This window comes from Procambarus clarkii, chromosome 39, assembly GCF_040958095.1.
Source record: "Procambarus clarkii isolate CNS0578487 chromosome 39, FALCON_Pclarkii_2.0, whole genome shotgun sequence".
Lineage (NCBI taxonomy): Eukaryota > Metazoa > Arthropoda > Malacostraca > Decapoda > Cambaridae > Procambarus > Procambarus clarkii.
Genome location: NC_091188.1, coordinates 13,484,865 through 13,509,075, shown reverse-complemented (window position 1 = coordinate 13,509,075; position 24,211 = coordinate 13,484,865). Strand labels below are relative to the sequence as shown.

At 40.6% G+C, this 24,211-nt stretch overlaps 1 protein-coding gene across 2 annotated transcripts; it reads right to left on the bottom strand.

Annotated features, from left to right (window-relative positions):
• LOC123760406 (pleckstrin homology domain-containing family A member 3) lies at nucleotides 1-22,865 on the bottom strand. Of its 2 annotated transcripts, none has more exons than XM_069338381.1 (7): nucleotides 22,736-22,865; nucleotides 15,745-15,861; nucleotides 15,124-15,285; nucleotides 8,397-8,518; nucleotides 4,596-4,739; nucleotides 4,371-4,429; nucleotides 1-4,151 (listed from the first exon to the last, which is right to left on the bottom strand). In XM_069338381.1, exons 1-7 carry the CDS (start codon nucleotides 22,773-22,775, stop codon nucleotides 4,139-4,141), a joined length of 657 nt encoding a protein of 218 aa, XP_069194482.1. In that variant the 5' UTR covers nucleotides 22,776-22,865; the 3' UTR covers nucleotides 1-4,138. The 2 variants fall into 2 exon arrangements, with proteins under 2 accessions (XP_069194482.1, XP_069194483.1); XM_069338382.1 differs by having other exon boundaries at nucleotides 1-4,148.
• Nucleotides 22,866-24,211: the final 1,346 nt, after the last annotated feature.

The following is a 24,211-nucleotide window of genomic DNA, read 5'->3' as shown; positions in this document are numbered from 1 at the left end:
TAAGAAAGTATATTACTTTTTTAATGGAATGGAAATATTGTACAGTACCTTCTTTGCCAGCAGGTATAGCTATACCTCAGTTTTAAAGCAAACAACATGTTGAGCTGCACAAGTTTTATATAGTATACAATCACTGTCGTGTCCTGCAATACCAATTAAAGGATTAAATACAAATAAAACCGATTGTTTTTTAAATAATCATGTGTTAAACCAAAACATTGCCTTTTAATTATACAAAATGATCATATTGGTCCATGCACTGGGGAAATATTCTTTTTGTAGAGTTTGTACAAAGAGTATTTTTATAAAACGTTCAACATGCACATTTCAAAATGAAGAATAAAATACAGTTCATTCAAAACAAATTTAAGAGAACAATAAACCCTCTACATAATATATTCTGGATAAGTTGTAAACTGGCACAACACAGGAAAATTTATTTGGATACATGATAATCAGAATTGTCTGACAAGATGCCGTGATAATTTTAACCCAATATAAAATGGTACAGCATCCCATGAATCTGTATCCAATTTACACATCTCATGGTCTTGTATTGAAATAGTTGAGCACCCAATAGGCCCACAGGCTGGCTTAGAGCATATCCCAAGCAGCTATAATATTTTAACAAAAGTGATACAATACAGTAATAATAAAGCTGGACTAACATGAATTTAAACAGGTGCACCAGTTGTATCCACACTCCTTAAGTAAAAAAATTTCATTACTCAGACAATTCCAGCACTGACAAACCAAGTTATCATCTAATATTTCAATATCAATGGTATTGTTGAATTTCCTATAGAGCATTATGCATTATACTGTAAGGACAAACTATACATGGCTAAATTTCAAACAAGGCTGGATCATCATATATATGTATAAACTACACACACACACACACACCCCTACCCACTTCACAGGGAGGGGGAGGGGTGATAGGAGGCTTTATGGCTGAGTGGACAGCGCTTGAAGGGTCATAGTCCCTATGGCCCGGGTTCGATTCCCGGCCGAGGCAGAAATAAATGGGCAGTTTCTTTCACCCTGATGCACCTGTTCACCTGACGTAAGTAGGGTACCCGGAAGTTAGACAGCTGCTACGGGCTGGTAACTAGGGGTGTGTGTGTGTGTGTAGCATGTGTGTGCTAAAGAGAAATATATGTAGTAGCCATAATAGAGGGAAAATAAATTGATTAGAAAGGTGGGGTCCAGGAGCTAATAGCTCGATTCTGCAGGCACAAATAGTAAATACACACACAAGCAAAAAAGATTGCAGATTCACTGTGTGAGAGAAAGATACAAAAAAGAAAGAGAGAGAGAGACAGACAGACCATACAGAGAGACAGAGAGCAAGCTTGCACATGCTTTAAAAATAATATAGCATCTTGATAAAATATACTTATATGATCATATACTTATAATTCACTACCTTCATACACACTATCCTTTACAAAAAGAATTAGAAAATTAAATGGACCATGGATTAAATATTAACCAAATTACATATTTCATAACTCTCATTCAAATACAATTTAAAAAATAGAACATATGCAAATTTGGTCAAAATGGATTTAATAAACCTTTAAAGAAAAGATGTACAACATACAGTAATTACATTATGGCCACATCAACCCGTGTGGACTCCGTACACACTTCTGTAGCTCTGTGGTACACCTACTGTACTTCACTTCCTTCTATAAAACTCCAAAAGCCTTTGCTTAAGAAAGCCAACAAAAACACATTACACAGAACTAATAAAAAAACCAAGACCTGCACAGCTGGTAAATTCTGATTAACAGTATGCACAGATAAACCTTAAAAAAAAAGGCCGTTTAAACTTATGTACCCAAATATAATAAATACCATATTAAAGAAAATACTTCAAGTAACTGTTCCATAGAGATTTTCCTTTGGCATCAGTTGTATTTATATATCTGTTATATATACACAATTAGTAACACTATAAAACAGAAAATGTGCTGATAATTCTCTGTAAATCCCAAATACATGATAATACTCCAGCACCCAAATATAACATGGTGTGCCATTTTATAGCAAACTTAATAAAGCTCAAATATTGTACTAGACAATATGGCAATATATACATATATGTACTGTACATCCATTATGCTGCATGGCTATTTTTTTTTTTAATCATTCATAAATATATCCCAAACTTTACTTAACAGATTTCATATACTGTATATATATAGTGTTTGATTATTTGTTCAGATTTATTTTCAAGCTCATATATCAATTACAGTTACACGCACAAAAAAAAGTTTTTAAAGCTCCTTCAGCCACATAGAGAGCAGCAAGTTATGTATTAACCAACAATAACTTGCCAGCACACACATGAATGCCGGCTAAAATGAAGACCACGAGTCAATAAAACTAATTTATCCACTTCACCTTGGAGTAGCTACACGGTATACACTTTAATACACAATAGCAGTTCAATTTTTTTTAACATGCACACCAATATTCTAAAAAATATTATAATGCAATTTTTTTTCTATATTACAGTAATGCATCAACAATCACCTATTTTCTAATGGACATCTGAAATATTCAATGCAGAAAAATTCTTACATACTGAATAAATTGTACTCAGTACACTATTATACTACTAACTACTGTACAAATATTTGACTTTTTTATGTGTTTCTGTATATACATCCATAATGTATAGATTTTTTTTTTACAAACCCACATCATTAAAAAGATGTTAGTGAACAATAATAATACAATGTGTACAAAAAAGTATTAAAAGTGGTGCTATAAGATTCTATAACCCTTAAGCTGTGTTGCATGTAAACAAACGAGTCTGGCTGGAACGCACAATCCAGCAATCCTGTTCTTTAGTAATTTCACTCATGAAAGACTGGTTACAATTAAACTAATGAACGGTTACCTCAGAAGAAAATTGAGGTCTTCAAGACATAACTTACCCTATTGAAAACAAACTCTTGCTTAAACAAATATAACCAACATAAATAACTAGAAACTACACTCAATATTCAAGTGATTTCTAAAAAATAATGATTTATGTAACAAAATTTCTTGGTTAATGTAAATAACATTGTAGATTGTCATTGTAGATAAAAACACTGTCTTTGCAGCATACAGCCAGTGATGCAAAGTCTTGGTTCATTTAAATAACAATCTATTGCTTTAAATAAAAATAAACATTTGTTTTGCTGCATGTGTGGATAGGTTACTCAGAAATGCTGCAGCTTAAGAGTTATATATGTACTGTACTGTGGTATAATATTAAAAACACATTTTGATTTTCATGATTGTTTCAATCAGGATATTTGGGATAATTTATGGTACAATACAGTACGTTGAGAAAGTACCACTGATCAACAAAAATATTTATAAACAGAATTAAATCTGATTTGTTATTCTTTTTTTTTACATGAAAACAATACTGCACTGCATTAATTAAAATAAATAATTAGTATGTTCATGATTTAATCTAATTTCAATGTTCAATAACTGCACAAGTTTAATTTCTGCAATAAAATTATTACAAAATAATGATATTCTCCTCAATTAGTGTAGCTTTGGTTTAATTATTTACTGTACAAAGAAAAGCAGGTAACATGGGAAATATCTTGGAGACTTTAAAACTGGAGCAATATGGGAGAATAAAGCTGACCATGGCTTCACACACACATGCTGTTCATGTTGATGGGTAGGCAATCTTCATAGATAAATTTGTAAATAGTGGAATATTCTGTATCTCAATACAAAACCCATAGCCAAAAATTTTGTTCCATCATTTATCATATATATATGAAGCCTTTTGGGGACCCATGATGATGATGAAGTTTAAATGACAAAATACTTTTATCTTGTTATGGTTTGCCATAATCCAAATTAATTTATATTCTAATGCAAAGATTTAATTACTGTTCTGATATGCAGTTATGCAGACTAGACAAAGTTTAGGAATTAATTTTACAAATGATCATGTTTAAAACATGAAATTCAGACTGACATCTGTATGGAAACTTCCAGACACAAAACAGTGTTGTGTTTACAAGTACAGTACAGCAGTAATGTTCCCCATTTCTTGGCATGAACACAATTCTATATAGAAAACTTAATTTCTTCATATATTATATCTCCATCATTCTGTTCTTCTGAGGATAGAAATGTTAGAAATTAAACATATAAAGATATGGTTTATTTTAAAAATACTGTAGTCAACTGTTCATGAATATAAAGGCCAGATACACTGTACAGTACTAGCAAATATTCGTTACCCTCCACTCTTGTAATTTAGCATACAGGATAACTTCTGATAATTTGACCATGTAAAAATATTAAATCAAGAAGTTTGTACATGCAACAAATCTTACCTTTCCATGGAGTTCTGTCTTGTGGATATTGGTGTGGAAGTACTGCAGATTTTCCTCTCCTAAAACATAATACAAAATTGTGAGTAGTTGACAGGCATGAACAAGACTGTAAAGGACACTCAACCTATAAAATAATGATAAAGGCATTTTCAATGTCTTTTACTCAGACATTTTGCAAGCATCGTCCTTATTAAGCTACTGTACACTTAAATAAGAGTGGCAAACCTTGAGGAGGGTGATGGGAGGAGGGTGTGTGTCTCCAGTGAGTTGTGGTGTGGGTGAAGTGTTGGACAACTTCATACATTCCTCTAGTGTGTGTATGAAAGTATCACATGTAGCTGACAGTAGAATTGTCGATTCATCTAGTTTCTGTAAAAAGATCAATTGGTATAAATTTTGTAATGCCAAGTAATAAATTCATAACTAACACAAATTAAAAAAAATCCTACAAAGGCACAATTTATAACAATAAAACACATTAAAGAAAATCTCTTATGTACAGAGACCATTTATATAATGGAATGAACAGAAGCAAGAAAAAGGTCTTAACCCTTGGGCAGCGACTATGGAAAAATGGTCATAAAATGGTAAAAATTGCCATAAAAATTATAAAAAAAAATATGGTCAAAACTCAAATAGCCAGCGGCTATATGCAAAAAATAAAAAATTCCAAAAATTAATCTTTCATTATAGAATTATTAATTTGTTTGCAAAATATAAGAAAAACATGAAAGTAAGTGAAATTTATAGTTTCATTGGGTGGAGGCACTCTGGAAGGTTGCTGTCTGGCACCTGTCAACGCCTCGTGCTCGACTTTGTTAACACTTTCCGTGTTATCCTCTTGATGTTTCACAACTTGTTTCTCTTTACTTACTTACTTGTTTGCTTGCTTGCTTACTTGCTTGCTTGCTTGCTTGCGTGCGTGCGTGCATGCGTGCGTGGTGTGTGTGTGTGTTGAATAACTTGATAAATCACATAATTCACGTAACACATTCACATAGCATGGGTGGAACACAAACAAGGGGACATAGGAGGAAACCTAGTACCCAAATGAGCCACAGAGAAAAAGGTAACAAGGATGGGAAAATGGTCACTGCCATGGAGGTCATCAAGAACTCGCCACATGAAATCCAAGTAAAGAGACGACGAGCAGAGAGAAAGATCAAGACAGGAAAGGGAGCGAGTCCGAGAGTCCAAATGAGTGGGCTCACCAGAATTCAGAAGAGACAGGAAAGGAGAGAGGATGAACGGTTCAAGAAGGCGACCCCAGGTGTTTGTCAGAACATCACCCCAAAGGGAATGATGACAATTGAAATCACATAGCAGGAGCACAGGCTCTGGCAAAGAGTCCAGTAGGTGTTTAAGATCGGGAAGAGAAAGTGGGACACTCGGGGGGAGATAAATGGAACAAACCGTGTACCATTTCCTCACAAAGATACGGGCAGCAGAACAATGGAGAGGCAATGGAAAAAGTAAGGGGACAAAGGGAACATCAGAGCGAATCTAGAGAGCAGAAGAGTTAGGAGCCCCAGCAACAGCTGGGGGGGAGGGGGGGAGGGAAAGGAATAGCCATGGAAGTGAGCAGGACGAACACCAAGCATCGACTCCTGGAGACAGACACATAGGGGTGAAAATCGTGAAATCAGAAGCTGGAGTTCAAGGAAATTGGTATAATAACCACGAACATTCCACTGAAGAATAGACATCGACAAGAAGAGAAAGGACAGCAACAGAGAACAACGAAGAAACAAAGGTGAAAAGGGAACACAGCACGTTAAAGAAGCGCAGGATCAGGGTCAGCGAAGTCAGGGTTAGGGAACATGGGTAAACTGAGTAAAGATGGAGGGAAGGGAGCAGGAGGACAGACCAGAGGGCAGACGTGCAGGGACAGGAGGAGGAGGAGGGGGGGGGGGACAACCGAGGGTCAAGGACAGCAGCAGGAGGGGCAGAAACCATGGAGTGCACCTCAGCAAGAGCAGCAACCGAGGGAAAAGCGGGGGTCAAAGAAACCTCCAAAGCAGGAACATGGGGGCGTAACCACCGAAACAGGAGGGAATGTAGTGAGAGTCAGAGGTAGGGGGCAAGGAAGAAAGCGAAGCCTTCTTACCTGCAGGGAAGGAGGAAGGAGTCAGGCTTTCGCTTCTGACTCAAAGAGACAGGCATCCCAGCAACACTGCACTGTGCACGCTTGATTCAAGCGTCTCAACAGGAGAAGCAGAACGAGAGCAAACACGATGGCCGTTGGGAAGGCGATGGACATCAGCAGGCACTGACAGGCGGTGTGGAGAGCTAAGAGACAGAGGAGATGGATGGGAAGGAGGATCGGAGAAAGACAAGGAACTAGACACAGAAGACATGACAGACTGGGTAGAAAGAAGGGGAACCCTAGACAGAGAGCCATGATGGGGGACCCTTCGGGACAGAACTCAAAGGAAAAGAGGAGGCGGCGGTGGGCGTGTCTGGGTCTAAGGCCTGGAAACGGTTATGAGACTGAGGAAGGCGGGAAGGACGAGGAGAGGAAGAGCACAATACGCGAGCATAAGGTGGGAGACGGCAAACTTGGTGCCTCGCCTCAGGAAAAGACAAACGTTCCCGCTGCTTCAAGTTGAGGACGATTGCCTCAAGCTTGTAACGTGCAGGAGAAGGTAGGATGGGCCTCACCACAATTGAGACAGCGAGCCTGGGAAGAAGTGCACTCCGACTTAAGAGTGACCTCTGTCCCCACACAGGACAGAGAGAGTACCAGAGCAGTGGAGAGCTACATGCCCAAAACTCCAGCACTTATTACAGAGCCGAGGAGAGGGAATGTACTCCTGGACAGAGCACCTGGCACCAGCAAAGGTAATCTTCACAACTCGAAGGGGTTGACGGCGACGACCACGAGGGGGACGAGTAAACGAGTCTACCTGGAGGACAGAATGGCCCTGGGCTTGGTCGTGTGTGTGAGGGGGGAGGGAGGGAGTGTCGTGTGTGTGAGGGGGGAGGGAGGGAATGTCGTGTGTGTGAGGGGGGAGGGAGGGAGTGTCGTGTGTGTGAGGGGGGAGGGAGGGAGTGTCGTGTGTGTGAGGGGGGAGGGAGGGAGTGTCGTGTGTGTGAGGGGGGAGGGAGGGAGTGTCGTGTGTGAGGGGGGGAGGGAGTGTCATGTGTGTGAGGGGGGGAGGGAGTGTCGTGTGTGTGAGGGGGGGAGGGAGTGTCGTGTGTGTGAGGGGGGGAGGGAGTGTCGTGTGTATGAGGGGGGGAGGGAGTGTCGTGTGTGTGAGGGGAGGGGGTGTTAGGGAGTGCTGTGTGTGGGGGGGAGGGGGTGTTAGGGAGTGCTGTGTGTGGGGGGAGGGGGTGTTAGGGAGTGCTGTGTGTGGGGGGGAGGGAGTGTTAGGGAGTGCTGTGTGTGGGGGGAGGGTGTGTTAGGGAGTGCTGTGTGTGGGGGGGAGGGGGTGTTAGGGAGTGCTGTGTGTGGGGGGGAGGGGGTGTTAGGGAGTGCTGTGTGTGCAGGGAGGGTGTGTTAGGGAGTGCTGTGTGTGGGGGGAGGGGGTGTTAGGGAGTGCTGTGTGTGGGGGGAGAGGGTGTTAGGGAGTGCCGTGTGTGGGGGGAGGGGGTGTTAGGGAGTGCTGTGTGTGGGGGGGAGGGAATGTTAGGGAGTGAGTGGTTTGAGTGACAAAGTGGGTGACAGTGATATAACTATTTACAAATATTATAAGTTAGCTCTTAACACTTTGCCTGGCTCGGACACAGCACACTGCAAGGTAGGCCGGGCATTGCCCGTGAGCTCACAACCCAATGTTAAACTCTCTCACTCAATGTTTATACTTGCTAATAAGAATAAGCAAAAATTAATTGTTTGCTTTGACATCATGCCTGAACTGCATGTATTGTATCAATGACTGCGCTTACGTCGTCACGATGCCCAAGTGTTAATAAAGCCGTGTATATACAAAAACATTGTACATAAATACTGTACTCTAAATTTAAAAAGAAATTCCATCACATGCTGAATAAGAGCAGAATAAGTAAGTGATAAATATATCAAACCTCAAGATCAGGTCCATCAGGGTTATTGGCTGCTGTTTTGACACTGTAGACCTGCTTCATCAGAAGGTCACAAGTCAATCGTAATTCTGACTTTTTAGCTTTCACATTATCTGGTTCCTGCTCTGTAAAATAAATGAAGTTTAGTGAAGATATAATACAAGGCTCCAACTACACACTGTATTCTCCAAAAAATCAAGATCATATCATTCTAGGTACAATCCTGATTTCTGAATAAATACAGTACTGTATAAATAAATACAGATTTACAAATACTGTACAGTACTATACTGTAATTGTTTCAGTTTCAGCTATCACCTAATTTTCTGGATTTTTCTTTTAACAAATAGTATACAGTAATATATATTTCAACACATTCAAACATACAAATAAAATATAAATCTGTGTGTACCTAGTACACTGAAATGTAAAGTTGCCTTGTGCTATATGGACTGCTTCAGTGATTATCATACTCTATAATATAGTACGTGACTAAATAGTATGCTAGTGTAAAACAGTGTTTATAACTTAAATATTGAACAAGTAATATTATGACAATCATTTTAAGTGGACACATTAGCATTGTGTATATCATAGTTCCTTGGAACAGTATGAATGTTCTACTCTGTAAATACTGTCAATTGCGAGAAATTTCTGAGTAGAACAAATGAAGAATCGAGTGATACCGACGCTGGCATACTTACTTTTCTGGACTACTTTTCCCCTGATCAGGTTTGGATTAACGGCTTCTTCCATAAACTAGAGGTGTATGTTTCACGTCCCAGTCAGTGCTTTCGTTGTAAAGATTTTCACCATACCAGTACTGTACTGTACTTCAAAAAGCTACACACACAACATCAAATTTGAGAAATGCTCTGGTTCCCATTACACACGAAACTGTGTGCCCGGTATACTCTGCTGCTCAAATTGTAGTGGCAATCATGACACTACCTTCAAACAATGTCCTTCATACATAGCAGCACAAACTTGGGCTCTCCCCACCATCACCCTGCAATACAGTCATGAAACAACCTAACTCGGTCCGCCTTCAACCACTACCTCCCACTCCATTGCCACCTTTACTTGTGCCTGATATGTCTGTCACTGACATTCCTGTAACCCCGGTGTCTGATCCTCTCCTACAAACTGTTCACCCGAGTCCCGATCTTGTTGAAACACTAGTCACTTGCATTGCAGATGCACACGAAAAGAAGCTGGACTGACTCTTAACATTCTTTTTGCAATCCAGCCAGCCCATTCTTGAGGCTGACCCACCGTATCCCTCCCTCTGCATCGCCTTTGATTGATATCTTCCCTCCATATCTACCCTTGCAGTATACAAAACATTTGAACTGATGCTAGAAAACCTCACTAACTCCTTGACGTGCCTTACCCAAGTCACTTCCCAGACTGACTTGCCACAGTCCCCAACCCCAGTACTCTGTCATATAACACTTTGAAACTACCGAAAGATTTTGACTCTACCACATTCTCATTTAACTTGTTCCAACTGTCTATCACTGTTAACAAAAGAAAAGTTTCTAATATTTTTTGGCACCTTTGTTTCCTTAGCTAGAATCTGTGTCCTCTTGTTCTTGAAGTTGCTGGTTTCAGGAATTTATCTTTGTCAATTTGGGGTCAATTTCTATTAGTATTTTGTAAGTGGTGGTCATGTCACCTCTTTTCTTCTATCTTCTAGTTTTGGCATGTTTAACGCCTCTAGTCTCTTCTTGTAACTCCTTTTTCAATTCCAGAAGCAATTTTGTAGCATGCCATTGCACCTTTTTCAGTTTATTGATGTGCTTCTTGAGATATGGGCACCATACAACAGCTGCACATTCCAATTTTGGTCTCACAAAAGTCATGAACAGTTTCTTTAGTATTCCACCATCCATATAATTAAAAGCAATAATGTGGGGTCACTGAGGACTTGCAGTCACTGGGTATCACACACCCAGCCACCTACCCCCATGCATGTCCCCCACCCCCTGCCCATACAATACTGTACTGTAGCTGCTGCACGCATGTTCGTGCTGCTGCAAAATTCAAAGGGATGCTCCACCGAGTTAGTACAATGATTTTATGCATGAAGGGGGTACACGGGGACCTAGAAGAATGTTCGTATGGACGATTGTTCATAAGGCGAATGTTCGTACAGTAAGAATTTCCTGTAAGTATCTCATTCTTTGAAATACTTATAGGAAGTATCTCATTCTTTGCAAGAAAAGGAGCCAACTGCAAACTAACAAACTGCCTATCAGTGTCGAAAGAACAAAATCCCCAATGCAACGTTGAAGGAGAGCATGAAGCTCGCCACCCAATAACCAGAGACAAGAGAAATCAAGAATTATGCTTTCAAAAAACAATCCTGAACTGAATGGGACACTAAAATGAGCAGACAAAAGAAAGATCATGGTCAAGAGACCAAGCAAGCTTAGGCAGCACATGTGCAGGGTGGAGGTGAAACAATGCACAAGACAGCTTGCAAAATCTAGCCGAGGTAGTATTGACCCCCAGTGGCTCCACCATTGCCACATGGTATGAGGCGACAGTACTCCTAGCAAGCATTAGAAATATTGCCGGAACAAAGTTGGATGTCTTCAAGACGCACTTGGATACGTTCTTGCAAGAAGTGCCGGACCATCCAGCTTGTAGTAGATATGTGGGCCTGGCCCCAGCTGGGCTCGGGGTGTAAAAGAACTCCAAGAACCCGCTCCAGGTACGTTCAAAGTATTCAGCATAAAATGAAGGTTAAGAAAAAGTCAGTACAGAAAAGAGAACCACCTACCCAGAAACCAAACAACAACAACAAATGGATAAAGTGGTGAAATGAATGCCACAACACCTCATACTATTGCCTCAAAGAGGACCACAGGTGGGACACCAACTCAACCAACTGATCACCACAGAGATGGCAATAAATACGTGTCAAAATCTTCAGACATGAAGATTGAATGAGAAGGGCTTACCCGGCAAATAATGTCACTAGGTCGACCTTGTACGAGAGGCAGAGCTGCAGAAAAGTGCCCAGATTCACACGAGCAAGCTTTGCTCGAAGCCATGATTGAAAAGGGCACCAAGGAGCCAGAAGTATCACTCTTCCCCTGTAAGACTCCAATCATGTCACAACCTGGAGCAACTGCCAGACAAGGGGGGGAAGAGGTATATGAACCCCTACCTCAACCAGTCCAGCTGAAAGGCATCTACAACAAGGGCCTCACTATCGGGAAAAAGCATATAGACGAATGCTGACCAAGACGATGCCGACACGAAAAGGTACACGTCTGGGTGCCCGAATGTCCTACAAAGCCAAATGAAGGAGGAAGATTCAACGGTCCACTTTGTGGCAACAGGAAGGAAATGGGACAGATCGAAAGCCCCTCCCCCTCCATTTGAGACAATAATCCATGGGGGTGGGGGGGGATGAGTGGGGGAATGGGGGGAATGGGGGGGAATGAGGGGGGGGGGGAAATTGGGAGGAGAAGTCTGAATGGAGCCGACTATGGAGCCCCGAAGAATTCAAACTCTCAGTAGTACATGCCACACAGCTGCAAGCTCCCGAACCATACTGTGCGCCCAACAAAGGAGTGAAGACCAATGACCCTGACCGGCTTGGTGACAGCTGGTCACACAGCCTCAACCAAGAGCCGAGACATCTGTGAAGATGTTGAGCAAGGTAGAGGAGGATAGAGCAACTGCTGAAGGGCCAACAGAGTCCACACCCAGCGATTGCAAGTGGTGAAAGAGGCTGCCAGGGAGAAACCAGAACAACCTCTGAAGGGACCAACAACCTTGCCCAGAGAATACACCAGAATGGCAAAACTGAAGCTCCTGACCAAGTGCTCGAGCAATTGCTAAATCACTCAGGGCCAGCTCAACACTAACAGATGGTGGCACTGTAGACAGGGCACAGCAGCAAAAGGCAGGTAAAGCAATACCAACTGAAAGTCCCAAACGAGGCTCAACCAGTCCGAACTTGGGACGAAACCAACTGGAACTTCAGCGAGTTCACCAGGAACCCGAACTGGGCGAGCTGGGAAAGAACCAGATCCCTGGCTAGCAGACATGCGGGTCAGCTGGGAGCCCACACCAGCCAGTTGTAGAGGTAGGCCAGAGCCTGAACACCAAGCAAATGAAGGCAGACCAATATGTTCCAAGCCAAATGTGTAAACATGCGAGGAACACAGATTGAGCCCGAACGGGACAACCCAAAAGTGACAAGCCTGCCACCCCAGGAAAATGACTGACCAATCCCTGAACCTCAGATGTATAAAGACATGCAATATGCATTCCGAGGTCTGAAGGCATCATTCAAGCACCTGCCTTGAGTACAAGCCTGACCTGGGTGATCATCCTAGAGGAAGGGCAAGGAATGAACCGGTTCAGCCTGGAAAGAGTGAGAATGAACTGTAGATCAGGCAAACCTCATTTCAGGATTGGAAAAATGTTGGAAACCCACAGAAATGACAGTCATTTCAACCACGCCTGAAGTCACCCACTCCAAGATGACCCAATGTAGACGAGGAGAGGATACTTGCCCCGAAAAACCCAAACCCACCAAAGGCGGAGGGACTGACCAATGCTACTGCAGGCCAAACAAAACCATCATACTTGAAAAGCCCATGAATTGTGGGATCAGGTGTTGGCAAACTAATCTAGCCTCCCCCCCACCCCACACTGCCCACATCAAAGGGATGAACTGTGAAAGGGCCAGAGCAAACCCATTGAGCTGTTCTTCTGAACAGAGCGAGCATGGCACCAACCAGATGAAGTTGGACCAGCAGAGGGGGTGTGCTTAGTGACCCAACTTCTGGTTCCACAGATGACATACCAAAACCAACAATAGGCACTTGCACTGCTCTCCCAAATTGCCTTGAAGTCCAAGAATTACCTCCCCCCCCCACCGCCCATGAACAACCAGTAGGTCTGAGACAGCTCTACAAGTAGTAGCTGCTGGTGAAAAGTGGCGAAACTTCCTCCAGGAACGTGAGCAGAGAAAAAAAAAAAGTGGAAAGTAGAGCAAAGGGCCACAATGTCAATGCTGGGCCCCGTCTAAAGATGGGACCCAGCATGAACATGTGAAACAAGTGGCATAGAAAGTGGCCACTGCCTCCCTGAGAATATGCAAGTACAGTTTAGGGAGCACAGAAAACACTGCACCAACCGAGACCAAGAGGCCCACAAGAGGAACACCACCGAGCGCCACATCATCATCCTTGAATTTCTCAGAATGCAGCTCAAAGAGGCCCAAAAAAGCACATGACAGAACCCATGTGCAGACAGGAACAAAAATCCTCCGGTAACCAGTGCTGTTGACAAATAAGGAAGCTGTGCATGGAGCTGAACAATACCCACTTCCCGAGAAAGAGCAGATGCAAACAGGCTCCTGCTCTTCAGGTCTAAAAAAAAAAAAATAGAAAAAGAGACCTGAAACGCCCAAAACACCATTGATACCTCGCACAACTCGGGCGTGTGGCAACAACAGAAACCATGTCAAGCCCCAGGCGAAAATAAAAGATTGTCCGCTAGCCAGGATAACTCCAGATTCTCGTTATACTTACATTCAAAACGGAAAAGAAGATTCAAGCTCAAAAGAGGCCGGGTCCATCAATGAGGCATAAACCCGGTCACACAGGAGGTACCCAAAAAGGGCCTCCTAAGCTTACACAAAGAGAACCCGACAGGAGAGAAACTTCCAGAAGAACCAATCCGATTGGCCCAAAGACACATTGAATCAAGCCCAAATATTTATACAATTGAATAACTACCTTCTTTTCCTTGAAGTAAAAGGTTCATTTGATTATTCCTTGGGTTTGGTCGGCTTTTTTTCGCTGCAACTCCCACTTATTGTCCAACTTTCAGCGATTGTTGGATTCTGATCCATGAAGATCCAAGATCCTTTTCTTCATCAATCTGCTGGAAAGTAATGTTGTTGATTTGGTAGTTGTGATGTGCATTGGTAAGCCCCAAATGCAAGGTCTTGCATTTTTTATATTTAAAAGCATTTGCCAGTCTCCCGACCATTTGTGGCATTCATGCAGATTTCTTTGTAAGGTCTCAGTATAATTTTCACTTCCTACTTTACCATTAATCTTAGTGTCATCTGTAAATTTGATGATGTGGTTTGGAATATTCTCATCTATGTCATTAATGTATGCGACAAAAAGGATTGCCCCAAAATGGAATCGTGCAGTACCCCACTCACCACATTTCTCCTGTGAGATATATTTTCATTTAGGACAACCCTTTGCTTTCTTTGTTTTAACCATTATTTTATCCATTCTAACATTATGCCATTTATTCCAGGTGCTTGTAATTTCCTTGCTAGTCTTTCATGTAGTACCTTATCAGACGCTTTAGCTTTAAGCGTTAAAAATTGTCATAGACGAAAACAAAACAGTATAGTACCTGGAACCATCGAAAACCTATTAAGCAAAGTTAAAACAAATTCAATAGTTCATTTTGAATCGAACCAAAAAAAATCCCTCAATTTTTTTTTATAAATAGTTCAAATAAGGGTAATAAATATCAGAGTATTCATGAATATGGATTGGGACATAAGTTATAAAATCCAGATTTGGACAGTTCACTGTACTTAATGAAAATGCAAAATGAATATTGGCTTATGGTAAAAGAAAATATATAATATATTGCATCAGGTGGTATAAATACAATCTTTATATGTACTCGATATATAAGCATTTTTGATGCCAGAACAGAATTATAATACCTTTCTCAATTTTTGGTTGGGGTATCGATGGAGGAATGCCAGCTTTGGCACTGCCAAGGGCTACTAGCCAAGCATGACGTTCATGTGGGGAAGGGGCCTTGAGATAAAAGTGCTGCTCGTAAGGAATCACAATATCTATCCTCATTGTATCAGTTGGGTGTACTGAAAAATAAAAAAAATATAATTAATTAGCCCTAGACCTGATATGACATCAAACATGTCATAACACTTGTGTAGTTACACTTGTTGTAGTTACACTTAATACAGAATTACACGACATTGAACTACATGATAGCAATTACCAATAACATTACTCTTGCTTTATTTAGTCTAACAAATATTACCTAAACACTGGTATCATGCAGTGTTATGCTATAGGTTTTAAGCCATAGACAACCCATGGGACCCCTAGGAGTTGTTCAGCAGATACACTGTACAGAATAATGAATTTTAAGCTAATGGGCATGATGCTTCTCCAATACCATACTGTACTGTATAATGACAAACCTAGTCTGAAAAACATAAGTCTGTATGCTCTAGTACGCCACTTTTGTCATAGTGCAGGAGCACAATACATCATAACTGTCAGTAGCACCCAGATAAAATGCAGCATCCTCTTACCTAAAATCTCACATGCCGAGAGTTTCACCGATCCTTTAGATCCCTGGTTTACTTCCTCCTGTGATTTGTAATATGCCAAAACGCCTTGATCTAAAATAAACCATCTTGGCTGCCATCCTGCAAGTACAAAAAAAAAATGCAAAAGAAAACTTAGTGATTTACATTTAACAAAAATTTACCCACTCTTATTTTAAGCACTATTTTTCAATGCAGACAAAGTGGTGTTGTGTTGAACACTGTGTAACGTTTCTGTTACATCAATTATGGTGACAATAAACACAAACATTAAGATAATATATATACAGTATATATATTTGGATAAATGTAGTATACAGAAGTTTGCAGGTGAAATTTGGTGAACAATGGTGTGACGGCGAGACGAGTGTACGGCGAGTCAGTGTTAAAGGTGTGCAGCCTGTACTAAACCACTCCTGCTTTATAGCTGCTTGATGAGGTTCTGGGAGTTCTTCTACTCCCCAAGCCTGGCCTTGAAAGTAGACTGCTGATTACCGATTGATTGATTGATAAAGATTAAGCCTCCCCCAAAAGGTAGCACGGGCATGAATAGCCCATAAGGGGAGGCTGTTTATTTGCTATCGGCAGCTTATATAATCGGTCCACACCTCGCCTCACCATTCTCTAACAGGTTATGTTATCTTCGTGAGGTTATCTTGAGATGATTTCTGGGTGTAGCGTCCCTGCGTCCCAGTCCTCGACCAGGCCTTCTTTTTGTTACACATCCCCAGGAAGCAGCCTGTAGCAGCTGTCTAACTCCCGGGTACCTATTTACTGCTTGCTGAACAGGTACCTCAGGGTGAAAGAAACTCTGCCCATTTGTTTCTGCCTCCTCTGGAGACCGAACCCGGAACCTTAAGACTACGAATCTGAAGTGCTGTCCCCTCAGCTGTCAGGTCCCTAAAAAGTTAGTTTTTTTTTTGTCAGGTTAGGGAAAAGTAGTAACTGTACTTTTCAGGAAGAAGTATTAATTGTAATTAATGGATTACGTAGACTTAACAAACCAATCTCATTAAGCTAATGAGTTTTGGAGCAAGTATATCAGTGACATAATATACTCACTACATAACTTCTCCCAGGGGATGAAGGGAAAAATACTTGATCAAGGAACCTGGCTGGTTAGTGAATTGTACACATAGTATAACCTTTGAAGTCAACTTCCTCCTCTTTGCTAATGTCATCTAACTGGGGTTTTAGGGTGGGAGGTTGCACAGGATCGTCCGTCATCGTAGGATCAGGTGGTGGTGCTGCTGGTAACTGCGGTCGAAAAGTGCGAAGTGCTTCTGGAGGAATGTCTGGGGGAGCGTTACAGTGTGCTGGTTTTAGGCAATCGATGGAAATGTTTTTCCCGATTGCCTCGGCGTTCAATGGTGAAGAACTTCGGTGTTCAAGAAACCACTTTAAATGGCCTCTCGTAAGGTGACTGAAGAGGGCGTCGGACAGCATCGATTCTTACAAACACATGTTCAGCTGTGTGGAGCTCACGAGACACACTGTATGTAGCACGTGTTTTTTGGTTGGCGTGGTGGTGTTGGGCAAATGCTTGTCATGGCCACTGATAATTTCTGGACTAAAGTGGGGTCTGAGGGCGTTATGAGTGGTGTCAGGGTTAAGAATTCGCCCGGAAGCCAAAGGATAGATCCGTATGCCAAGTCTGCTGCCGAGACTTGCTGATCCACGCCCTCCTTCGTGGCCAAACGGATGCCAAGAGGGACTTATGGAAGATTGTCAGTCCAATCATCGGGGCATGCTTGAGCTATTAGGACACCCTTTAGTTGTCTATGAGAGCGTTCTACCATTCCGTTCGACTTGGGGTGGTATGCTGTGGTTTGGTTGTGTGGTGCCGAGGAATTCCACAAGTTCCTTCCATAGATATGATTTGAATTACCATCCATGGTTAGTGATGCAGACGGGCTTTTTCAGAGAGGCGTCCTTTTGGCAGAGGGGCTGGCAAAATGGGTGACCCATCCAGAGAGAAAAGCCTGGACCATGGATTCAGCTTAGATGCTGACCAATGGGATTGCTTCCAGCCATCTGGAGAATTGATAGATGCAGCCGAGTAAATAAGAGTATTCCCTTGCCAACGATAACAGTCCAACGATGTCTATATGCACCACCTCAAAACGGTCAGAAGGTAACGGGAACTGTTGAAGAGGGCTCCGTGTGTCGATGTGTTTTCACTAGCTGGCACTGGAGACATGAGTGAGTTCATCGTCGAACATCGGCATCAATTCCTGGCCATACGACATGCTGAGTTAGTAGTTTCTGGGAAGCATGTATTCCTGGGTGTGCTAAGCAGTGAAATGCCGAAAATATTTTCCAGCGAAATTGGGCAGGAATTTAGAGCCTAAGAGTTCCTGCCCGGGAGGTGTCACAGGCCTTCCACTACCACCACCTTCCACGAGAATCTCTATTAACCGGACTGCGTCAGAAGTTCGAGAACTGCAGATCAGTCTTCCTGTTGGGCCTTGCTGATTACAAATAGTCCACCTGGGCCAGGTTTTGCACGACCTGGTTTATGGTTTTTCAAGACAGTGCATCGGCTATGATGTTGTTAGTTCCTTTGACATGGCGGATATCAGAGGTAAATTGGGAGACAAATCCCAGGTGGCAGGCTACTCGAGGAGTGAGAATCACCCTTGGCCGTCAGTGCATATGTGAGGGGTTTGTGGTTTGTGAGGATGTAGAATTCTCACCCCTTTGAGGAAGTGCCGGAAATGTTGGATGACTGCGTAGATGGCAAGCAGTTCTCTATTGGCAAGCATGCACTCACTACAACTGAATACTGCATTCACAAGTTACACACAATTTAGTAAACCTATCTCTCAAGTGCCTTCCATCATTCTTACATTATGCTGTTTGCTTTTAATCAGATGATTGTGTATTAAATTTCATGAATTCATATTTTCTTCATTGTAATTATTCACTGCAATGCTTTATCCACAAAATCAAGCTTCATATAAATAAAATACTCACTCAGCCTACAGATGTTAGAAAGAGCATTTCCATTCAAGGAATCTGGGATTAATTACTCAATAGGAAATGAAGTCTAGAAGGTTGCTAAACAATAATTGTCTGGATATAATAACTTATACTGTTTAATGTCATTAATTTAACTACTTGATCCCTTGTATCTTAGTTAGATGCTGTAGTTGTTGAATTCTTGTGCTGTCCAGATTAATCTATTAATCTATGATTAAGATACTATTGTAACGGTTCTATTGTTACGTAAAGTATGGTGACAAATTAACACAGACACTAAGATACTATATATATATTTGGTCGAATATACAGAAGTACACCGGTGATACTTTGGTGTGAGTTGGGCGCACTGAGCGTCGGTACAGTATCTCGCAAGTGTCTGCTCTAGACCACACTTGAAAGTAGACTAGCCAATGTTCGCTACACCGCTGCTTATATTGCTCGGGCAACACCTCACCGTGTTGCCCGGGCAACGCCTCACCTCATTCATCTCCAAAGGTTGACAGGAATATTAACATATTAATATATTTGGAGCGAGTATATTATTGGGATAATCTACTCGCTACACTATTTATGACAGTATTTCTGTGATTATTGTTTGATGTTACAGAATAGCTTGCAGTTACCTTGCGTTGCTTTCAGAAATCAACGTCCTCATGGCCCGGTCTCAGACCAGGCCTCCATCATCTCCAATATTATACCTAAGTAACTGGCATCTTTTATTTATTTATATACAAGAAGGTACATTGGGTTTATAAGAGTACATAGCATTGATGTTTTTACATTCTTGCAAAGCCACTAACATGCATAGCGTTTCGGGCAAGTTTTGCCCAACTGCTCTGTATTATTTCAGTGACTTATTTTATTCATATCGTTGATGGCAGTATTTGTTTCTTGAATGTGTATCACTTTTAACACTTGCAGCTTCATTATGGTGTAACACTATTTATTTATTTATTTATGTATACAAGAATTGTTACATACTTGTAAAGCCACTAGCATGCATAGCATTTCGGGCAGGTCTTTAATCCTAATTTTTCCACGGAATATGACGCGCCAAATCGTCTAACAACCAGGTACCCATTCATTGCTGGTTGAACAGAGGCATCAGTTAAGAACTGGAACCTAGCCAATCCTCCACGGACAGGATACGAACCCAGGCCAAAGTGCTCGCGAAGCGCCGGGCAAGTGTTGTACCATTGCGCCATGGAGACTATTTTGAATTTAATCTTCATTTTCAACAGACAAGCGCTAATGACTATCTCAGCAAAAAAACTAAGGAGTTCTGCGATTCCTACAAGACTTTTTTTTAGCAATAGACTGAATATATGCAGTACATAAAATTATAAATCTAAATTATATAAGTATACACCTTTATTGCTTAATAGCCAGCAAAGAATACTGTAAAAACCTTAAAAACCTATTGTAGCTACTTAGGCATGTGAATTAATGTTGTTTTGACACACTGAAAACTGAGCAACAAGACAGCAGGATAAAAGGTTTCTAGTTGAGTTGTACATTTTCCAACTCACTTTTAACCCCATATAACCATATACTATAATAATAATAATGATGATAATAATAATAATAATAATAATAATAATAATAATAATAATAATAATAATAATTTATTTAGGAACAGTACATACATAGTTGCAGCATTACAGTACAGTGGTACCTCGGAATGTGAGTTTTTCGGAATACGAGCAGGATTTCCTCGAAAAATATGTCTCGGAACGCGAGGGTTACCTCGGGACACGAGTTTGTTGATACGCGTACAGCCCGACCCAGCGCGTGGTGGTTCGGCGATTGTCGCCCCTCCACCCCTCAGTTTACCATTGTCTCGCGCCCAGTGACTACCCCACATCAATTCTTCTCGCGGATTTTCAGTGTTTTGTTGGATTTTTGGTGATTTGACTATACAATTTGTTATTATATATATCACCATGGGTCCCAAGAAAGCCAGTGGTAAGGATAAAGGCCAGAAAGCCCATGTGAGGATGACAATAGAGGAGAAACAAGAGATCATTCGGAAGCATGAGAACGGTACACGTGTTGTTGAACTTTGTAGGCAGTACAACAAAGCCACATCAACAATATGCACTATATTTAAGAAGAAAAATGAGATTATGAGTGCTAAAGTGGCAAAAGGAGTCAGAACAATAACGAAATAAAGACCATAAATACTTGAAGAAGTGGAAAAGTTGTTATTAAATTGGATACACGACAAGGAGTTAAGGGGTGACAGTGTTTCGCAGGCCATTATGTGTGAGAAAGCCAGGGTTTGGACAGATTTGTGGTGAGGAAATCGAGCAGTGAGCCTCAACCAGGACCTAGTGGCACTCAGATAAAACGTCCCAGGGAGAGCACACCAGAAAGGTCTTCACTGCCTGATGTGATAATGGAAGGGGACTCCCCTTCCAAACAGTAACTCCTCTCCTCCTCCCCCCTCCTCACCATCTTCCATACGCCTACAGCATTCAACAGCAAGGTAAGTAATAACTTGAACATAGTTTTGTAGGTTTATTTAGATGAATTAGGTATAAAAATTTAGTTTGATGTGGGGTTTTTGGGGTAGTCAGGAACGGATTAATTCATTTCCCTTTATTTCTTATGGGGAAATTAGCTTCGGAATACGAGTTTTCAGAATACGAGGCGTCTCCAGGAACCAATTAAACTCTTAAACTGATGTATGCCTGTACATTCTGTTAGATTTAAAGATGGAGGTAATACATACATACAATACCTAAAGCCACTAGTACACATAGCGTTTCGGGCAAGTGTTTACTATCTAAACCTAACCAAGCCTTATAATAATCCAATATACCTAGCAGGATACATTCTAATCTGGTCTAAAGAGATCTAATGGGGGGACCTTTGACAAGCTGCCAGCTTCTTGTCATCATCAAGGCCACTAGTATTAGTGGCCTTCAGGTAAATTCAGGTACAGTAATCATGCACAGGTATTTTGCATTTGGCTCACTTTCTATCTTCTCATCTTGAGGTTATCTTGAGATGATTTCAGGGGCTAAGCATTCCAGTGACCCAGTCCTCGACCGGGCCTCCTTTTTTGTTACACACCCCCAGGAAGCAGCCCGTAGTAGCTAACTCCCAGGTACCTATTTACTGCTAGGTTTCTTTCAGGGTGAAAGAAACTGCCCATTTGTTTCTGCCTCCACCAGGAATCGAACCTGGAACCTTAGGATTACAAATATATATACATATATATACATATATGTATATATGTATATAGGCCCCTGTATATATTAACTATATTCTATATTAAGACTGATATATATCTCAAGTTGAAATAGGCCAAACAATGTTTGGTTGGGTTGGTTCAACCCAATCAATTAGATTTGATTAGGTTGATTTTGGGTTTTGGGCTGGGCTGGGCTGGGCTGAGTTTGGTTTTAAAATTTGTTAACGAAGTGTAATAGACTGGAGAAGGTCACTTTGTACAACATGTCTACACATCTAGGAGAACACAAGTTCAAAGATACCTCAGTAAACCCGTTTGCGTGTTAAATGATGCTACTTAGAAAATTCATTTTGCTTTTGCACTTAAAAAATATATAATTATGGATATATATACCCCAAATACGTTACTTCAGGGCCGCTTAATATATAATTATGGATATATATACCCCAAATACGTTACTTCAGGGCCGCTTAATATATAATTATGGATATATATACCCCAAATACGTTACTTCAGGGCCGCTTAATATATAATTATGGATATATATACCCCAAATACGTTACTTCAGGGCCGCTTAATATATAATTATGGATATATATACCCCAAATACGTTACTTCAGAGCCGCTTAATATGAGAACATAACCAAGACGACTTGCCACATCATCTCGTCTGTCAAGTAACAAAAACTCCAGACACATAAATGCTGTGTTAAGATGTACTACACACGCCCGAAGACACTCCCACAAGGTTGCTGCACCACACCACCACAGTCGTCAACCATTAACACATACCATTCCAGTAATTGGTCCATTTATACAGTATGCCCTCCATGGTGGACAGCGGCGGCCCTCTCTGCCACCTGGACGCCACTGTTTACACTCTGAGCCTCACCGTTGTTGCCAACTACATTTTCAGATTTACGTTCAGAAATGTAATTTAAAACATTTAGAAAGATTTAGATTTTCCAGATATACATCTAAAAGTAATCTAAAATTATGTTAAGTATTAAACTAATACTCCAGCACAGCATTAGAAACTAGAAATACTAACACTGAAATATAATGATATATAGTTTTTTTATTATTAGCAAGCTTAGGTATACGCAGCAATGTGCTGCTACTCTATTCTATATGAAAGATTACACAGTGTAGATAAAAAAAAATTAGCTATAAGTTCATCTAATATCCCCATTTCACAGGATGGTTAGTAATACATCAGTCATTTGCGGGTGCGGTACTCGTGGCGCAGTGGTAAAACACTCGCACGGCACTTCACTCGCGACAGAGCTTTGTGCGAGCTTTTAAATATTTTGACACAGCGCTTTACCCTATAGGTTCATATCCTGGTCAGAGAGGATTGACTGGGTGCCAATCGATTTGGCGATCTGGTGGTTAAACGATTTGGCGGGTCGTATTTCGGGGAAAAATTAGGATAAAGGACCTCCCTGAAATGCTATGCATGTTAGTGGCTTTGCAAGAACTGATTTATTTATTATTTATTTGTGTATATATATATATATATATATATATATATATATATATATATATATATATAAATATATATATATATATATATATATATATATATATATATATATATATATATATATATATATATATATATATATCTATATATATTTTAGTATATTTTGGTAGCAGTCTTTCCTGTAGACATATATTATTAAATATGACCGAAAATGTAAGATTAATAATTCTAACACGAATTTTCTCAATCTTTCGTACATTACGCTTCACTGTTGGAGGTAAATCAAAAATTAATTCTCCAAAATTCATTTTTATTTCTAGTCTGACGCGACACGGGCGCGTTTCGTAAAACTTATTACATTTTCAAAGACTTTAGTTCACAAATACACAACTGAATAGAACGAATTGCTGAATTGTTCTATTCAGTTGTGTATTTGTGAACTAAAGTCTTTGAAAATGTAATAAGTTTTACGAAACGCGCCCGTGTCGCGTCAGACTAGAAATAAAAATGAATTTTGGAGAATTAATTTTTGATTTACCTCCAACAGTGAAGCGTAATGTACGAAAGATTGAGAAAATTCGTGTTAGAATTATTAATCTTACATTTTCGGTCATATTTAATAATATATATATATATATATATATATATATATATATATATATATATATATATATATATATATATATATATATATATATATATATATATATATATATATATATATATATATATATATGCTTTATTGTGTATTTAAAGGTTACAAAACATACAAGACAAATGCC